The 20667-nt window shown below is 41.2% G+C and overlaps 1 protein-coding gene across 1 annotated transcript in view; it reads left to right on the plus strand.

Annotated features, from left to right (window-relative positions):
- The first annotated feature begins 346 nt into the window (after positions 1–346).
- PLEKHG1 (pleckstrin homology and RhoGEF domain containing G1) overlaps positions 347–20667 on the plus strand; it is a 125631-nt gene continuing 105310 nt past the window's right edge. Inside the window, exon 1 of the mRNA XM_088474401.1 lies at positions 347–761. Within this exon, the coding sequence (XP_088330527.1) occupies positions 752–761 (10 nt within the window). The 5' untranslated portion in view covers positions 347–751. The remainder of the gene's footprint in view (positions 762–20667) is intronic.

The following is a 20667-nucleotide window of genomic DNA, read 5'->3' on the forward strand; positions in this document are numbered from 1 at the left end:
TAATTGCCCATGTCTATGCTAGCAGGACAAAGCACATTTTTTAACCATTAAAAGTGATTTCTTTTTAACATACTGAGTGGTAAAAGAAGGAGCCAGAACAATAAACTGACCCTTCCCTCTCCAACATATGTCGCTTTATGCTGGAATAATGACAGAGAGCGGTTTCCACAGAGATTATGGAGTGAAAAGTGAGCATGTCTGCTAATAGCTGTCCTCATAGGCTTGCACTCACAGACACAATAGCACAGGCTGGGTCTTCCAGGCTTTCCCTGCGCCTTACATCTCACTGCTCAATGTGCAGCATTGTTCATCTCTCAGAGAAAGGTTCCTGGGGAGCTGTAAATAGGTCTGGTCAGAGTGGGAGAAACTGATTTTAGACTGGCAGCTTTCCTTAGCTGGGACTTAGCTGGTGGGAGGGAGATGGGGGAAGGGTGACAAGGCTATTCAGCTATACAATACCAAACAGGTTGGGTATCTTTTTACCACTCATATAGTTGTTGCTTGTCTTGTGAAGTGTTCCTCCAGGGGAATCTGTTCAGTCCTGGGATTTGCCTCTGTGGCGCTGAAGAAAGTTGAGAAGAAGACAGTGGAGCTTTTCTGTGCTTTCAGTTCCCTGTGGAATGTTGAAGTTCAGTTTTATTTTACTATGATACTTTTACTTTGGAGCCAGATGATACTTACATTTTTTTGCTTTATGAATCTATATATTTTCCATTGAGAGGACTATTGTATTATTGTATCAGAAAGCAAAATGCCTACAGGTGAGTAGTGCTTAATTTATTGTTGTAGATTGACCTAGTTACTTATTATATTGTATAATGTGTAGGTGCTTCTATCACAGGCATATAGGCAAAAATTGTAAAATAGTGTTTTCACCTGGTACATATTAGGTTGCATTAATTATTTCATCTGGCTGTAATTATATTTTTGTTGAATTGAAATATGCCTTAGCAAGTTTCCATTGACACTGATCTATTAAGCCTACTGTGCATAATTGTCATCATGTAAATATTACTTTCACTGCTTTTGTAGAAGTAATTATCTGAACATGCTTTGGGGGCTTGTGCAACACCAGGAAGACACCAAAACCTCCTGCAGTGTTGTAATTAGAAACTCTTACAGAAATGTTCCTCTCATTTGCATATCTATTACCCCAGTGAGTACTGTGGCCGTTTATTTTTATTTCCTAGAGACCTATGTATCAAGCTGTTTTTTGTTTACATAAAATTATGCAGAAACTGCAGTTGTTCCATAAATTTATGTATTGTTCCTATGTGCAAATAGCACAATTCAGGAGATTTCACAGAAATCTCTGGCAAAGTGCTAATTAGTGCTGCAGATCGCAGTCCCCATTATTATCAATGACTATGTAGGTTTTCGGAGTTTAGCCCCAGTAGTTTACACCAACTACTGTAACCCTATGGAGGCAGGAGAGAGATCTTTCGATCACAGCTGGCTCTGGGAACTGACACCGTGCGCATGTGCAGTGCCAGCTTCCCCCGAAGTCTTCCACTTCTGCGAAAGACTTCTCCTAAATTCTGGGGATATACCTCGCAGGGACAGTGGTTACTGCAACCGCTGTCCCTACGAGTTACCCGTAGTACATAAAAATTAAATATCCCCAGCGAGTTAGGTACTGTGCACTGATACTGTGTTAGACACTGTGCACATGTCCGATTCACCCAGAGGAGTCTTTTACAAATATGAAAGACTTCTCTAAAATGCTGGCACAGTACCGCGATTATTAGTACATAGACCCCTTAGTTTTGTATAGTGGACAAATAAATATTACTCAGACTAGGATGTACTGTCCCAGTGATCATTGGAGCCAATGTATCAAGGGGTTTTTTTTTTTCTCATAAAATTATGTAGAAACTGCAGTAGATGCATAATTTTATGAATTGTTCCTATGTACTAATTTGCAGATTTCACAAATTTTCGGCAGAGTGCTAATTAGTACTGAAGATCGCAGCCCCCATTATGATCAATGGGGACTACAATTTCTGCCAGAATGGGATTGAAATGCCGCTGGTTCAAATGTCGACAGCGGATGCCCGACAGGATCAAGATCCCAACAGGGGCAGGTGAATACCCTAACCTCCCCTGCCCCCCCTTAACCCTCCCTTAGTGGTGCATAACCTCCCCCTTAGTGCCTAACCTACCCTTACCACTCCCTAAATTTAACCTTCCCCGGGGGGAGGGTGCCTGACCCTAATCTCCCCCCGGGAGATAATCTGACAGATAATCGTTGGTAACAAAATCGTTACGTGTGTCTGCACCTTAATACATAGGCCCGTGCATTAGGCTATTAGTACATAATGACAGTTAATACAATTATGCTGAAACTGCAGTTTCTACATAATTTTATGAAAAAAACTTTGATAAATAGGCCTCATCACTTAATTTCTACAAAAGCAGGTGAAAGCAATTGTAGAAATTAAGTTATCAAGAAGGTAAAGCAGGAGATCAGATATCTCCAACTTACCTTCCTCCCGCAGAATGGCCTCCTGTCCCCATATACCAGTATTGGGACAGAATTTCTCGAAGCTCCGAAAATACAATATTTTGTGTTGCGAAGAGGGATCCTTTTGCTTTCAAAGAGGGATCCTTTCTGATCCCTCCGCCCCTGTCCGGCTCCTTCCGCTGGATGTTGGGGCTCTTGTCTCACTGCGAAAGGAGCAGTGAAGTACTTTGGGGAGACAGCTGATTTCCGGATCAGCTGTCTCTGCGCCGGAGCAATGATGAATTGCTCCGGCGCTCGTGTTGAGTTAGTATGTTCATTATCGGATAATTAACATCACGAATAGACCCCTAATGGTGCATACACACGGTCAGATTTTTCTTCAGATTTGAACGATAACGATTTAAAAAATCGTTCATATCTGAAGGAAAATCTGACCTGTGCAACGTTTGTCAGATAACGATATCTGACATCTGATGTGTTTGCAGTCAGTTTTGGACGATTTCCATTCATTTTAATACAGTCAAAAATCGTTCAATCGTTTGCAAATCGTTCATCTGACATATCTGACCGTGTGTATGCACTTAACTTAAGTCTTATTAAGTGTTACACAACTTTTCTTATTTATTTCATACTTAGAGACTGAGCAGTTAACTGTTTTGTGACTGCTTTCCACATGTTTCTGTCCAGCACTATGTTGACACTTGTTCTGACACTGTTTTTATATCCGTTTTATAGCTGCCAGGTTTATGTCTCTTTTCCATCCCTTTATTGCTTGTTTTTCACCTCTGAGGCATTAATCCTTTTTTGTGCCTTGTATACCACACTATTTATAGAACACCCATATTTTGCTGTGGTAACCGATGTACTCATTTCGATTTTAAAAGCCTGCACTGCGAAAAGGTGGGCCTGCACGGTGGTCTTGTGATTTTAGGGCCATAAGCAATTCCAAGCTGGTGGGTGCAAATACATTTGTCTCCTTCGCATGCGGGGAAAATACTGTCTGCTTTTGCACGTAGTACACAAATAGGGGGCAGCTTTATTTTTACTCTGCAATTAAATAGTGAACTAAGGTGCACTCCCTCTTAATTTTGAATCTGCACATGCTCTCCTGTCCCTGCAGCACAGTAGTATGGGTTGGTAAAGGGCTGAAGTTACTCCTATAGGCTTCCATAGGATGAGTTGAGATTGAGAAGACATTGCACCAATGCTGTTTTTAAAATATAAACTGCAGTCTATATTTTATCCATAGCTTATTCATGATCTCATATGTGCTTCACATCTATATTGTTTGTGCTGGTTATTATTTCAATGCAGCATTTCCCATCTTCCCTTAATACTTTGAGATCTATGGTAAATGCCTAATTTGACATCCGGTAATAAAATCATGCTGACCTACATGCTAGCCAATTATTAAAAAGCAAAAAAGCTTTCTATATTACTATTAGCTGTTTCTGCAGCAAGCTGGAAGCAAATCTATTCCTCCCTCCCTTAAACCAAACACAACAACGCTTGCTGCAGTCTGTATTTGCCTTCTTGGCAATGCCTCTTTAACTGACAATAAGTGTTAGCCGCTATTGGTAACGAAAATCATCCAGCCATGTAACTTCTTATCCGTAAGGGCAGTATAACGCAATCCGTTCTTATTTAGGATCCAGAACTGTCTGCCGCTGGTACTTCGCTCCCTGTTGCTTGTATTGTCTGTCCAGCTAAACTACTGTGTTGGTTTAGTTGGACTGACAATACAAGGTTGTCCATTGTGATATGTATTTATAGACTGAAAATTGCACGGATCAGAGTTTTGTGTCATTTTAATAACCTGATAGAGCAGAAGTAAGCACATTTTAGAAACAATACACCACAACATAACAAATGATCAGTAAACAAGAAAAAGATAAAACAAGGGCCAAACCAGTTATTTGTTTCTGCAGTAAGTTCATACATGCCTACCCTCCTGGTTTTCGCGAGCGGCTCCCGATTTTTTGGGGAAACCCCCCCCCCTCCCCCGTAGCCCTGCAATGGTAGGCACTTCTCCCTCATTCTTACCCACTTCCTAGTGAAGTGGGGAGAATTTCCACGGCGATCGCGGGTCCAGTGTAGGGGGCTGGACTTAATGACGTGATTCTCAATGAACTGCGTCATTTAGCCCCACCCCTCTATTTAAATTTAAGCCAATTGCTTCAATTTCCCACTAAGGGGGTGGGGCTTAATGACATGAACCCCGTCCCCGACACAGCCCACCTGCCTCTCCTTCCAGAAGGGGAGAAGCCAAAGATAGGCAACTATGAGTAAGTTCATACTTGCCAACTCTCCCTGATTGTCAGGGAGACTCCTGAAATAGTAGCAATCTCCCTGAAGAGACTAGTAATCTCTCTGATTGCACCTTACCCCATTATGAAGCTCTTATAAAAAAATAAATAAAAACAAGAGATATATACATTCAAATGGGATCATTAGTATAATTTTCCTGCATTGGTTATAAGGCACAATGATCCCTATAGCTACATGTATTTTCTGAAAAGTATCAGTGTATTTTCATCAATAAGTAGTTCTTACTAACTGCTTTGGGGCTCATTTACATGTGGATGTAAGTCAGTATTATGACACGCCTCTCAGATGTAGCAGTACATGCCCACTTTACCGCCGCGCTCATAGGTGTTGCTCTCACAATCTCCCTGAAATGCTTTTTCGAAGGTAGGCAAGTGTGAATAAGTTAAATAAAAGAGGCACTTTTTATTATGAGAATCAGTATAGTTCAGTGGCAACTGCTACCTGTTTAGTAAGGAGGGGCTGCCCGGGAGTCTAGTGCCTTGGTGCGTGGTCCCTTTCCATTGCACTTGAGCAAAAAAAGGACAGCGCATGCACAGACAAAAAACAGCCTCAGCCAGGGGCTACATCTGCTGCTGCCCAATAAGGCTGTCATTATAAAAGCAGAAGTTGCTTCTCATTGGAAGTGCTTTCTGTTAATGGCAGTCCTGACTGGTCGCTCCAGGGGAAGAAAACCACCTCCCCCAGGGACTGCCTCTCTGATGTCTGATTAGCAGAAAGTGCTTCCAATGGGAAGCCACAGCTAATTCACATACTGAGAGACTGGGAGATCACAGGGGAGCGGCGGATTTTACTGGGGGGCGGGGGAGCATCCCTCAGCCCCTAGGTAAAATCTGGCACTGGTACAATTTGTAAATAAATGCATAGTGTATTATTGACAGAATATATCCATTTTATTACCCAAGATGCTACTAAAATCTTATTCATGCTTAATCCTTTCCGTTACTACTGCAGCCTCCTGCTATTGGGCGTTTCCACTTACTCATCTATGCGCTCTTCAGTATAATCTAAATGCTGCCTTCCCATGTCCTCCAATAATCTAATTCAAATTACTCACCCTTACCCACAAATCCCTCAACACCGTCCCTTCATACTTCTCCTATCAATCCCTCCCTCTCTCCCTTTTATATCTACCTCTGGTCTGCACTTTGCTTCATCTATGTTAACCACGTCCCGATCCCACTTACAAGGCTTCTTTTGTGCCGTTGACCACTTACGGATTTCCCCAACCCTCCCACTTCCTTCAAATTCTCTCTGACTACCCATCTGTTTATTAGAGGTTACCCTACTCCCACCTAGGCTCCCACCTTGTGTTTCGAGCAGATTTGCTCTTCCTCAAGACATCCTTGAGGAAGAGCAAATCTGCTTGAAACGTGTTGGCCAGCTGTGTGCAGCCATCTACTATACCAGGAGCCTATTGTCAAGCTTGTGAGTGTCCAGCAAGGGTGTATTCTGGAAATCCCTGCTGTTATTTTACCCAAGGTGACACTCCCCATCAATGACTGGTATGCTTGTATACTTCTATTCACTTTTTGTGATATTTGGAGTTTATATTTCTTTGTTTATTTAATAAATGTATTATTGCTTTTATCTTTCAGTTTATTTTATATTGTGTTCAGCACCCAGGTCACTATACACTATATTTCTAGATCACTTGAGGACCTAATCATCATTGGGGGCATGGTCCCCCATGATTAAGTATCCAAGTTGCAGTGAGTTGCGTCGGTGGATACTTAATTACTGGAGTAATGGTTCAGGGACAGCTGTTGTGAAAAGCAGATTCCCCAACAGTCAGTAACACTGCTACTGAAGTAGCAGTGATACTTATCAGAGATATGCCAGCCTTGACCTTAGGTCAAGAATGCACACAGACGCAGCGCGTTTACTGCAGTGGCAGCGGAAGGGTTTGCTCAGATCCTCATTTGCAGCCCCGGACCTCCTTCCCATAGGAAGGAGTGGGGCTATGGGAATCAACACCACCTGGAGATGGTGTTGGTTCCTGCAGACAAATTCCAAAAACTTTCAGCTTTCAGAGTTTGCTAAATACTAGGCGGCCCCATTGGGCCCCTAATAATGAATGAGCCCTTAACTTAAACATGCAGAAACTAGCATTTCCGCATGTGTAACAGGCCCATTAGTGATAATGAATAAGCTTCTTGGTGTTTTAACGTATCAGGTGCACTGCCTCTTTAATTTTGATAGTATAAGAATATTTTATTGCTGATGTTTCAGAAAAAAATATATCTGAGGCAGTTAGCATTACTCATCTGCCCTAAGGATACTGGCCCATGATAGTCATTGTAACTTAGGACCAATCATAGTTGCGCTATGCATGTGTGAACTGGATCACTAATGCATAGTGGAATTAAAAGCTCACATTTGGACTTTCAATTGTGTTAATTGAAAGAGAGAGCTATATATATATATATATATATATATATATATATATATATATATATATTAATAAACATTCTTATTAATATGTAATATGGTATAAAAAAAGCTGTATTCTAATAAGAGAGCTTTTTTTTGTACTGTTTATGCTATCCTCGGTGTTACTAGAACAGTCATATAATGGTGGTACTAGTTTGAGTATTTATTATTATTATTATTATTATTATATTTTATTTACAGAAACAGTTGAACAGAACTAGAGAACCATTTTGCATGCATATCTGCATCATTTATAATTAAAAGACTTTACAATGCTGCTGCCCCTATTGACTGCAGGGGCATGTTTATGTGTATTGGGTCCTTGGAAGCAATAAATTCTACCCCTTTAATAATCTACTTGTTTTTTACTGATGTACAAAACTCAAGTAGTTTTAACACTATTGGCAGGACTGGCCCTGACCAATTTGGTGCCCTAGGCAAGATTTTAGCTGGTGCCCCATCAAGGCAGCATCGTACCAACATTTTACTGAAAGGTTTCAGCTGGATCACCTTAAATTGCTGCCAATCCCACATATCAACATGTTAATGATGATTACAAATTCACTGCTCTGCCCCTGACTCACTTCTCCTCCCCCCCACTTTCGGCTTCTGCCTCCCTACCCTCCAGCCTACAAACCTTTTCTTCCCTACTTGCCTCCCTCCTCTTCCTGGCCTTCCTGTATCCACCCCAGACTCTCCTACCTCCTCCCTGCACTCTGAGCCCCACCCCCCAGCCTCCTTCGTCACCCCAGTCACATATGCCCCCTTTGGAGTTACGGTCCTCTAGACAAGTGACTAGGTAGCTTATGCCCAGGGCTGGCACTCAATATTGGGTAACTGCTTTTATTAATTGTATGTTTTTTGTTCAATCAATATAAATACACAACAGCTCTTTCTTTTTGGGCTTTGCCAAATGAGGTAGCCAAGCCGCAGAAATTCTCAAACTCTCTTTTATATGCACAATTCAGGGAACTGAGCAAAGTCTGTTATCAATACGAAAGTCCTGTGTATTCAGTAAACAGCACTGAGCTAGTAATGAGCAATGAACACTCACGTGTCAGTTCAGTATAATAGCCGTGCACATAAAAAGTTGCAGTAAAACTGTATTGAGTATTTGCTGTTAGTCATATTAGTCACTTTTAGAAGCAAAGAAGTCTTAATACTATGTACAGCTGTAAAATTGTTGGATCTTTTCTTCCATTGTCCTACACTTGACTAGAGTGCTGTTGCTATTCCCTTAATCTGTTCTTTATTACCAGGCATGACATGATATGCCTAGGAAACAGCCCATCAATAATGCATTTATTGGGATATCAACAAACAATATACATTTTTGGAGTTTAGTTCAAAGGAAAGGTTTCTCTCTGTGGACATCTGTTATTCAAACTAGTTTTATGGCTGCATTTTGACCATAAAATGAAATTCTTCAAACAGGTGTCTTTAAAATGTAAAACCTCTCAATTGGTCAAATAATTAAAGTAAAATTTGAAGCTCACCGTTACTTTTTTAATTTATTTTTTTATTTCACTTTCAAGGTTGTTTTTTTTTTTTTTTCTGTGAAGGCCAAGGAAACAGCTGTACGGCTTTACAATGAAGACTTTCAGTCTGTGCTAATAAAATAGGGCAGTGACAGATTGATGAATTTGGTTGCTTATAAAATGAGTGAAATTTGATGAAACATTTCAGTTTATAATAAATTAAATGTACTGTGCAGGAACACGAGGTAGGATAGATCTCGGAAAGGATGTTTTACTTGTTCATAACTTGCTAGATTCAGAGTTTTTCTACATTTATTTAAGCAGTGTCCAAATACTTTACTTTATATTTTGTATAGAATGTTTGTTGTTTATTAACATATTATTCCTCTGGATATGTTCAAAATATTGATGGTACTGTATACAACTTACTATATACATATATCCTCCCGGATTTGGTTACCTACACCCTTGGATATGGTTTCAGCTGTGTGTGTGTGTGTGTGTGTGTGTGTGTGTGTGTGTGTGTGTGTGTGTGTGTGTGTGTGTGTGTATATAGAAGGTACTGTGCTGTGGAGTTGATGAAAATGAAAAATGGTGACACTGGTCGGGATAAAAATTCCTAATGCCAAATCTTTAACTGTCCTTTCAAAACTGTGACTTTACGTAAAAGAAGGCACAGTAAAGATTGCCAATGAATCTGTAAATTAATGTACCAATTGCCGGTAAAATTGTACTTCCAAATGCTGCACTGTTTCATAGCCACCAAATAACAACACTTTATTATGCAGTATATTCCTGGTCTCCTTTATCTTCTAGGACAGTGGTCGCCAACCTTAATTGGAGTGTGAGCTACTAAAATTATTGAAAAAAAACAATCTGGCTATTGACCGAACAATTAAAGGTCATTTAATGAAAATGAAAAAAATGTTTAATAGAAAACAATGAATTTAATTTAATATAGTGATATCATTGTAATTTGTAAATAACAGGCACATTCCACTGTTAATTACTGGCTCCAAGGAGGTAAGTGCAGTAGAGGAGCAAAAGATTTAGGCAGGGCTGCTGTGTGATTTTCAGTAGGGCTGAGCAGAAGTCACTCGCTGTGTTTGGCATGTATTGTGCTACTGCACCGTGGCGTAGACCCTGTCAGGTGATCGTGGCGACTATGGCAATCACTTGACTCTCTTCCCTGTGGCTCCACACACGTCGTCGACGCCACAGGGGTGCATGCATCAGAGGTCACTTCCACCTAGTGGGCTCCTAGCTGACTCGGCAGTACTGCAGCTAGGTGAGCTACCAAAATTAAGACTGCGAGCTACGGGTTGGAGACCACTGTTCTAGGTGCTCCCACCTTTTGATTCCTGATAAATTTGTTTATGCAATTTCCATATGTTTCTTTAAAAATGTTGAACATTTATTATACATTTATTATATATTTTATACATTTATAGGTTAAAACAATATTAAACAGTTGGCCACTCTTAGCAGCAAACAATGTAAGCAGTGTTATGCATTATGGGGTCTACTCCTAATCAGGTCTGCATATACTTAATTCATCATTGTTCCGGTGCGGGGACAGCTGCTCCGAAAAAAACAGCTGTCCCCCCGATTAGTAGCACAGCTATAGAAGTAGCAGCGTTACTTACCTCTTCCCGTCGCCGGCTTCTGCGCATGTGTATAGATTGTAAGCTTGCGAGCAGGGCCCTCTTACCCTTATGTATGTCATGTATGTATGTCTTTTACAACCCAGTATAATGTTAATGTTGATTCAAATTGTAAAGCGCAACGGAATTTGCTGCGCTATATAAGAAACTGTTAATAAATAAATGTGTGACATAAGGTCACGCATGTGCAAAGCCCCCGGGGACGCAGTGAGGAGAGTGTGGGGCTCTGAGCGAATAAGTCCATCTGAAGATGTTATTTGCTCTCGCAGGCAAACAGTTTGCTAAATATCAGGTGGTTCTATTGGACCCCTGATGATGAATGACCCGTTACCTTAAATATGTTTAAACTAGCGTTTTTGCATGTGTAATGGTGCGTACACACTGGGCGATAAAGTGGACGACTTAACTTTATCGTTATCGTTCAGTCGTCCACTTTATCGTCCATTTTTAACACCAAAAAGATGAACGATGACGACGAAACGCGTTCCCGCGGGTCGTTCGTCATCATCGTTCATCGGGCTGACATGCAGGCCAACCTGACGATCTTGTCAGGTTGCTGCATGTCAGGGAATGGGGGAGAGAGCCCGGCGCTGAACGATATCGTTAATGATATCGTTCAGCGGCTGTGCTCAATGTCATGAACAACATTGAGCACAGCCTACCGGGGACACACTACACGATATCGCTCAGGGAGCATATCGTGTAGTGTGTACCCACCACTAGGGGCCATTTTAGTTTTGATGAATAGGCCCCTATATATGAAAATCAAAGTGAGAGTAACCATACATTTGGAAGTGGGACTATAATATAGAACAGGGCCACTACATTCTCATTGGTGTTATTCAGATCTAAGGCTGTAACATACATGCCTACCCTCCTGGTTTTTTTGCGTAACCCCCCGCACCCGCGGAAGGGTAGGCACTTCTCCCGCATTCTGCAGAATTGGGAGAATGTCTGCGGTGATTGCGGGTCCCCGTGTAGGGGGCGTGGCTTAATGGTGCGATTCACCTTGAATTGTCATTTAGCCCTGCCCCTATTTAAATTTAAGCCAATCGCGGCCCCCGCCCCCATCACAACCCACCTGCTTCTCCTCCCCAGGCTTCTCCCGGGGAGGAGAAGCAAAAGGTAGGCAAGTATGGGCTGTAATCTTTATTATTTCAAGTTCCAAAATATAACCTGTGCAAAATATCATGGTGTTATGATGCTTTGAATGTCAACTTAAAGACACCTAATTATATTTATCTATCTAGTTAGTTATGTGGCACTTTTTACATATGTGATGGAGTAAAGCTGGGTACACACCTAAAAGATTTCTGTCCAACCATCCAACTAGTTGATTGGTTGGAATGAAAATCTGGTAAGGTATGAAAGCACATGACAATCAGAAATTTGCTCCCAAACGCCGGAAAATGGACAAAAAATGTTGTTTGAACAAATATTGTTTAGAGCAAACATTTAACAAACTTGTCTGACGACCATTTTCATCTGTTTTCTGGTATTTAGGAGCAAATTGCTGATCATCATTTACTCCCATAGGTTACCAGATTTTCATTCCAACCAATCAATTAGTTGGAAGGTTGGACAGAAAATCTTTACGTGTGTATCCAGCCTAAAGGTGCGTACACACAACGATTTTTTGAACGATTTAACTATAACGACGTCGTTATCGCTAAATCGTTTGTAAAATCGTTCATCTTTTTAAGCTGAATGATGAACGATAATCGTTCATGCGTGTTCTCGTTTGTAGTTCATCGTCCATTCTGACTGACCAACAAACGATTTTCGTTCAGAAAATCGTTCATGTTGTGCAGAATGAACGACAAACGATGAACAATTTCCATTTACTGTATGAATGATTAAAAAATCGATCATTCATCATTTTTGAAAATCGTTACTTATTTTAGTAACCAACGATTTTTAGTGAACGATTTTCATTCACTTTTTCAAGGGAAAATTTGAACGAAAATCGTTCACTAAAATCGTTGGTTACTAACATCGTTGTGTGTGTATGCACCTTAAGAGTTGATAGTACTTTACCAAAACACCAGGAGATAGAAGTGCCACTGCACAGCTGGTTAATAATTAAAACTAACTGACGCTATAAATTGTAAGCTTGTGAGTAGGGCCCTCTTACCTCTCTCTGTGTTATTACCCACTCTTGATTTATTACTGCTTTGTTCCCAATTATAAAGTGCAGTGCAATATACTGGCACTATATAAATAACTATTAATAAATAATTGTCCATGTCAATCTCCAGTTGCATTGTATATGGGCTCTTGAAATAACTGAAAGCTGTAATCTTTTGAAGGATGCAGTCAGCCACTTGAGTGCAAAGTGTTCTTAAGCAGGCCCATGTTCTATCCCTCATGAGATGGGTATTGTAGGATGGTATGTGGCTGGACTCCAATTCACCACTTACTGCAGTACTTACATAGAACCAGCAACATTCTTATAATTAGATGCATTGAAAGTGAAATTTGATCATCAGTTGGTGCATATTTTTAGACTTGCAGAAAGTACATAAATACTAACATGTACAGTACATTTTGGTTTTTCCCACTGATTTTCCAGTTGCTGCAAAATTGAGCAAAAACTGAGTTAAATGTATTGCTAACATTACCTTTGTCTGTGCAAATGCAACTGAAGGAAACTTGGGGAAGCAAAACTAGATAATAGACTTGTCACTTTTTATAAAAGTTATAATTTTATGACCTTGGTCTATGTAAATGTTTCCGTAATATGAAAGTGTCCACAACCTCTGTGAAGTTTAATAGTATAAAGAAAACGTTTACGAAGTAACTGTTCAAAAGACTGTACAAGTAAGGTGTCCCCAGTCTGCCTGTTAAATGATCACCAGTGCAGGGAGTTTTGCCATGTAGAGGCCCATTTATTAACGGGTTTTTGACCAGATAATTAAAAAAATGTATTGCTGCTCTTCGCGGCAATAACAGATTGGGTACTACCAGGATGCTCTATTGTTCACATGCAGGGACAGGGTCAGAGATAGCAGGCTGTAAAAGTAAAGTGATTGCACTAGTGATCACTGTACTTTCACTTCCATGGGACTGCTGCACTACTGGGCATGTGCGGTCTGCTGACCACACATACACGAGTGATGAGTGCTGGGGAAGGATCCTGCAGATCCCTCTCCCGATGCTTTTTGCGATCTGTAGCCTATAGGCTACAATATCTAAAGCCAGCTATACTTTGCATTTGACAAGAAAACAGCATCCATAGGTTTCCATGGGGGCTGCATTTGTGGTCTAAACAGAATACATAATATTTGCTGGCTTTTGGGGGATATCCTGCAAATAATAAATGATAAATAGGCCCCTTGGTGATTAAACAATTTACATAACATGTTAGGTTTTAGAATATATCCGGCGAGTCTTTTGCAAACAAAAATTTAACATTTTTGTTATAGATCACCATTCCAGTGAAAGCATTTGAGTCCTTGGAGATTTTCTGAAGCATCAGATAACTTGAGATATGGTTAGATAACAACAACAGGCTTTTGGAAGCAATCTTAGGAATAACCAATTGTTGCAGGAATTGTCAACTCGGGACTTTGGAATAATGGACCATACCTGCTTGCTTGTCCTGTCATGTTTTTAGGAGATGGGAAGGTGAGCTAGGAAAAGAGGAGCGGGGCAGGACTTGATGGTGCAAGTGGAATAAATTGGCTACACTCATTCCAATCAATTGTGTGGCAGGGATGTGATGATACAATATACATAGTTATGAACTAATAGGTGTTCAGTTGGGCTGGGCTTGATGATTCATATCACATCATGTCCTCTCCTGCCTTGTGTTCTCTAGTAGAATGTCTTGCTCTCTCAGGAGTCCAGGGGGTCTCAACTTACTTTGATAGCCACCTGAACATTGCAGGAGAGTAGGCTATTATTTTTGTGACTCTTTACTGAATGGGAAAGAGAGTGCATGTGATTAGCAATGCTTTGCCTTTATACATTTTATCACTTATTAACTTGTAGCTGGGATCAATGTGTGCATTTAAGGTGCATTATGTGTCCTACCATCTTCAAGCAGAGCCCTCAAGCAGTACCTTCTTGGGAGTGTGGTACCGAGCTTTGCCTAACAGCAGCTCTAGCCTTGCTTGCTGCACTACTTTTAAATGTCCCATTTTTAATTTTTTTCTTCAGTAATAATTTACAGATAATTGATTGCAAATCTTTTATTGTTTGTTTTTTTTGTTTTTGTTTTTTTTTCCAATCTACTGGTATATACAAACACTTTCCAAAAGATTTCCAAGCAAATTAACATATCTGTTCAATTGAGTCTAAAATATTTGGGGTATGTGATTTTGACAGATTTATGTAGCTCATATTGTTGCATTCTAATTATAAGTATGGTAGGACAAGACTGATGGCCTCTTAGTGACTTGTCTTTAGAGTAATGCATAATGTAAAACATGGCACATTAGAGTGTATTAGCCTATAGTATATCACCTAAAAAATTTACCCAGCTGTACATGGAAGTTACAGTACAATTGCTTAGAAAAAACTAAAAACCTAAAAAAAGCCATCACCCATTGTCAAACAGACATTTGTCATCTTCATGTTGGAGCAGTGATTGTCATTTTTAATTTATTGCTCTGTATGTTCTGCTTTTGTAGCCATCTGTTCATTTGGTGACTCTTGACCTTTTCCACTTACAGTGTTAAATACGTCCTTTTTGAGGCCCTTTAGTATAAGCCCTATTATCTATAGTTTTATTATTGAACTTGTGGCCTTATTTATCAGACTAAAATCATATAAAGGGGTAATGCATCGAATATCACATTTTAAACTACCATGATATGTCCTTTAAAAATTAAAAGACTTGTAATTCTACTGGAAAAGATGCATCATTCTGTTCCTTGGACCTTTGTGTAAGCTAGTGGTTATCTAAAGTATCTAAATACTTTTATTTTTAATAGCAGCATATTGTTATGTGCTATTTTAATAGTAATATATTTAAGAACACGACTATTGATCTAGACCCACAGTCCAAAGACAACAGTAGGTGAAATTAAGTTATTCCACTGGCACAGCAAGGCCCACCTACCAACGGAATGGGTATGGGCTCAAATCCTGATGCTGGAAGACCAAATTCTGAAGATCTCAACAGGGGTGGTAAGTATACTATTTCTACCCCACTCCCCCCCCCCCCCCCCCCCACCCTCTAATTCTCCATGTCTTTCCTCATACCCATTGCTAGAAGTAAGTTTGATACAGAATATAGGGGTCTATTTACTAAGCCTTGGATGGAGCTAAAGTGAACGGAAATGAAGTCCCAACCAATCAGCTCCTGTCATTTTTCAAACACAGCCTGTGACTTGGCAGTTAGGAGCTGATTAGCTGGTACTTATTCTCCGTTCACTTTATCTCCATCCAAAGCTTAGCAAATCGTCTCCTTAATGAGTTTTCCAGAGGGCACATAGAAACAAATGGTTGTGGAAGGTGTGAAAGGGATGTGTTAACTTAAAGTGGTTTTTCTTGCTCTTCCCTTTTCCTTTGGATGCTACAGGCAGGCACCCTGCCGTGTGTACAGCTGCACGGAGTGTCTTCTGGACAATCCATGCACTGCATCTATTCTGCATGCTTGCTGGTCCCACCCACCCGCATCATGCGCAAAGGAGGCGGCACCAGGCGCATTAAAGCTCTGTAACAACACTAGTTTTGAGTGTGTGTTTTATTCTGAAATTGCAGCTTTCACTGACTATACATTTCTGAGTACTACTGCAGCAATCAAGTACTGCATTGCAGTGACATCTGCAAAGACTGCTGTAGAGATTGAATATGTCTGTGTCTATGTAGTTTATGCAACGTAAAGCTGTACGTCTGAATAACAAAATTAGTAAAGTTGGTTAATAGCTATATTTCCAAAAATAGTCTTATTTAATATTTAAGTTTGTGGTAAGAGAATATACTGTCGTAAAAATGGATATGCATATTTTGTTGTTTAACCATGATTTACTGTAATCTTTCCTGTCTCCCTCACCTATCTTCTGTATAAAAGACTTACCTTTTGAATCTTTTGCTGTCAAATGTTAAAAAGGATAGTGTGCTGCCCTTGCAATTCTGATGGGATGTAGTCAGGATGCCGGCGGTCGAAATGCGGACCACCAGAATTCCGACATGGGACTAAAGATGGGCATCTAAATTATCATTAGCGCCTATCATTAGCCCCACATCGAAATCCTGATGCCCGGCATAACGAACGTAGGTTAGCCGGGTGTCGCGACGTGTTAGGCGCGCGGGGGGGGGGGATAGGGTTAGGCACTTCTGGGGGGGATTTAGGGTTAGGCACCCCCCCCTGGAAGGGTTAGGTTTAGGCTAGGAGAAGGGGGGGGTTAGGGTTAGGCACCAACGGGCGAGGTTACGGTTAGGAACCCCCCCCCCGTGGAAGTGCTAGGTTTAGGGTGCAGGGAGGGGGTTTAGGCACCACGGGGAGGAATTAGGGATAGGCACCACCCCATGAGTGTTAGGGTAAGTCACCCCCAAGTGAGGATTAGGTTTTAGGGGGGTGGAGGGGAGGGTTAAAGATATTTACGAGCCGGCGTCGGGATTTTCATCTTTCGGTCTTCTCTCGTCGGGATATTTCATACCCAACCCATTCTGACACCCTGGCCTACTGTCAGGGCCAGAATAACAATGGGGCGGATGGAACTACAGCTCCAGGCCTCCACAAAAAAAAAGGCCCATTGTCATGGCAGCATTATGAGGACCAGCTGCCCAGTTGGCAACAATTTGCCATAAATCTTAAGTATTAAAATTTAATTTCTAGATTTCTCACAAAATAATCCATTTTGGGGGTCATAGAGTAGGGTATGTACACACCCACATGGCTCTGGCCACATCCACACAGCTCATCCCACGGGCCCCCTCCTCTCTGTCCTGCAGCCGGATTTCACTGAGCTGTACGCGGCCAGTGCTGGAGTTAGAGACTCTGGGCACTAGAGTGTGCCCAGAGTCTATAGATGGCGGCCACTTTCCCTGTACTGCGCAAACGACGGGAAAATTGCCATTTTCCAGTCATTTTTACAGCGCCGGACCCCTGTGCGGGACTCCAGAGAGGTAAGTAATTATATGGGTGAGAGGTTGTGCAGTGCGGGGCCCCCCTGTACTTAGGGGCCCGTGCTCCCCGCACACCCTGCACCCATTATAGATACACCCTTGCCGGCAGCTAATGGCCACTCACCAGCCATTTGTAGCGGCTACCCCTGCTATGCTGTAAGTCATGTCATTGCTATGTGGCCTTTAAACAAATTTCTTCTTGAGCATGTACAAAGATAGCCCACAAATTTTGTTGCCAAGAGGGATGTTGCTTACAATAATTCTATTGTTGGTTATTTTTTAGGCTAGACAAAAATTACCCCTTGCAGATGGGAGGAAAAAAAATATATCAGCCTTCAAATTCTAAGTGAAATAACGTTTACAAGCTAATGATCAGTAGGTAAGGTGATTGGACCAATAAGCAGTATAGATTTACTTGCTGTTTAATCTAAGTGACCACACGATATGGCACTTCTACCATGAATGGGCAATTACAGGGTATAATATTTGCCACATGGACATTAGAAACTTACATATATCTTCGAATGTAGTAAATACAGCATTGTGTTGTACCTACAGTTTACTTATGTTAAATGTCAGTACCTTGTGAAAGCCATAAAATAACATTCAGATAAATTAACCTAAGGGATACATTCACTGTCTCTGTCTGTATACCAACCTCATGCATTTTGTAGCGGATTAATGTCGGCTTGCAGGTGCAAATGTGCTATGTGTATTTTGACTGGCATTTTGAAAATACAATGTGGCATTGTGCATGACCACTGTAAATGCCCTAGGTGTAGACATTCCCAATGTCTGAAAAATCTTTTATCTCTTACTGTAAAATGAAACTGTGGAACTTAAATTGCTTCACTTTTTGGAGAGCAGGCACCTACGGGAAGGATTTGGATGAGTGTTGTTCAGTGAAGTGTATTATTTAAGGCTACCCACAGTGATGTCTATTGTTCTGGCCTCAATTGAATGATGTCATGTTTCATTTAAGACTCTTATTCTTGCTGAAGTCTGAAGTCCCACACATTAAAGGGAGGGGTATTTAAAGTAGTATTCGGGCAGGGAGAAAGCAGGTTTGTGAGCTAGGTTTCATCAAAATCTTTTGTGCTACTATTTTTTACCCTTTTTAAAAGCTGACTCATGTTCTATCCCTGTTGCAGAGCAGGACTCTCTAACTGAGCTCATTTACCTGAGAGCCTAGTGAGGCCATTCTGGCACAGAAGATTGCCAATATTGATTTGTCTATGGTGCTGTATGTAGCTGGGTCCCAGCAGGCTGCTGTATTAATGGACGCTTTCATATGTGGGCTGGGTTTTGTTCATTCACTGTGCAAGGACATTTTTATGTGGTGAGATACAGTCACACACACACATTCTCCCCCTTCTGAGTACAGTCTATAAATCTTTGATATTAAACAGAAAGCCTTTCTCTAGATGACCTTAATACTTTCTTTGGACCGGTGGCTATTTGTTAGTCTTTTCTAATTTTTTTTTATCTCAGTGTTCGATATGTAAATAATCAAATTTTTAACTGTACCAATTAATGGCTTTATTTTTTCTGGTTAGCTATTTTGCTACATAAATGATCAGGGATTGTTTTATATTACTTAAGCTGGGCATATACGTGCAGATAAAATGCCTGTCAGACAGACAGACAGACATTTTATGTGGCAGCCTGCCAGCCCGCAGATGTCTGCGGCATACACTGTGAGATATCTCGCAGTGTATTAGCCCTGACATCTGCGCTCCGCCCCCGGGGGAGGAGACATTTTCCTGTTCCTTCCATGGGAAAGAACACAGGAAATGTCTGTCTGTCAGCCGCAGCTGGCCATACACAGCCCGATGCGGCCGACAGTTTACCTGTTAAATATCGCATCGGACGGGCATTGTGGTCGTCCGCACACACGCTACAATTATCGGTGCGATTCGTGGATATCGGGTGAATCACCCCGATAATTGTAGCGTGTATGGCCAGCTTAAGTCCTACTTGGCAATATTTTTACCTCCTGTTCATAGGGCAAGTGCAGGCTGTGTGTCGATGCAATTATTGCCCATCCCCTTTGTTGCGCAAGGGGGATGGGCAATCCGGGAGGAGTCTGCTAGGTTGGTGCAGCAGGGACGGTGGAGACAGCTTAAGTGGGCGGAGCAGGGACATGTTGGCGCCCCTGCCCCCCCACCCCACTTTATAATGCTGATATTACAGCATTGTAAAGCAGGGGGCAGGACGCGTATCAACGCAATTTGCATCGACAGTGCCCACTTTCACGTGCAAGGGACTTACCTACTCTTGCGGGGTGCCGGGAGCAGCCTCGCAGCCCCTAGGTAAGATCCGCCACTGATGGAGACTGCTGAAGTTTGCGTAGTTGTTGCAGGACATTCCGGGACAATATGCAAGTATGGATCTTTAAGCAAAAAAAAAAAAGATTAATTAAAAATGATCTATGTGGGCGTCTATAATCAGAACCCTGATTGTAGCGATAAATTCCTAGTGGAGGTTAAGGCCTGTATTTAATTAGCCCCAATAATTTTTCAGGTACGATAAGCAGGACTTTCCCCTGTTTTTACGCTTCGGGCAATTAAATTGGAGCCAGTTTTATAATAATCTGTTTTCGTGTGTAAACACATAGGTCCGTGAACTTTTCATGGATTCTTTTTGCAAGCGGCATCCTGAAAACAGACTAATTATCTGGGGGTTTTTTGGAGCCTGGTAAGGTCTGAAAAAAATCCCTGATGCAGCTATGCTTTGGGGCTAATTGGATAGCCCCGGGGGATCAATCGTGGTAATTTACCATGGCTAATTTAATTCTCCCCTTAGTGGTTTTTGCATAACTGTGATTTCAAGGACCTTCCCAGTCTCTTAAGATCTGACCTTGGTTTTCTAATATTGACAAATTGTTCAATACTACTTTCCATGTTTGTATTGCTGAATTAAGTTTACATGTTCTAGCACTTTATTATTTCCATATCACCACATACAGCGCGGTGCCAGCATAATACTTGTGCTTCTTGGTGGCACATAGTCCGTGGTTCCCAAACTTTTTGAATCACGGCGCCCTAGTGCAGCATTGTTTTCATCGCCATCCCTAACCCAAATGTTTGTTGTTGAGAAATCCTGAAAAATATGTAGTAAAGTAGTAATGTGAAGTAAATTGTGCTTACTTGTCATCCATAGGGTCAGTTATGTAGTAGAGCACAGGTTTGCACTTCTGTTTGTCCGATTATTTACATTACATTGA

Source organism: Taudactylus pleione, unplaced genomic scaffold (assembly GCF_031769625.1).
Source record: "Taudactylus pleione unplaced genomic scaffold, aTauple2 ptg000154l, whole genome shotgun sequence".
Lineage (NCBI taxonomy): Eukaryota > Metazoa > Chordata > Amphibia > Anura > Myobatrachidae > Taudactylus > Taudactylus pleione.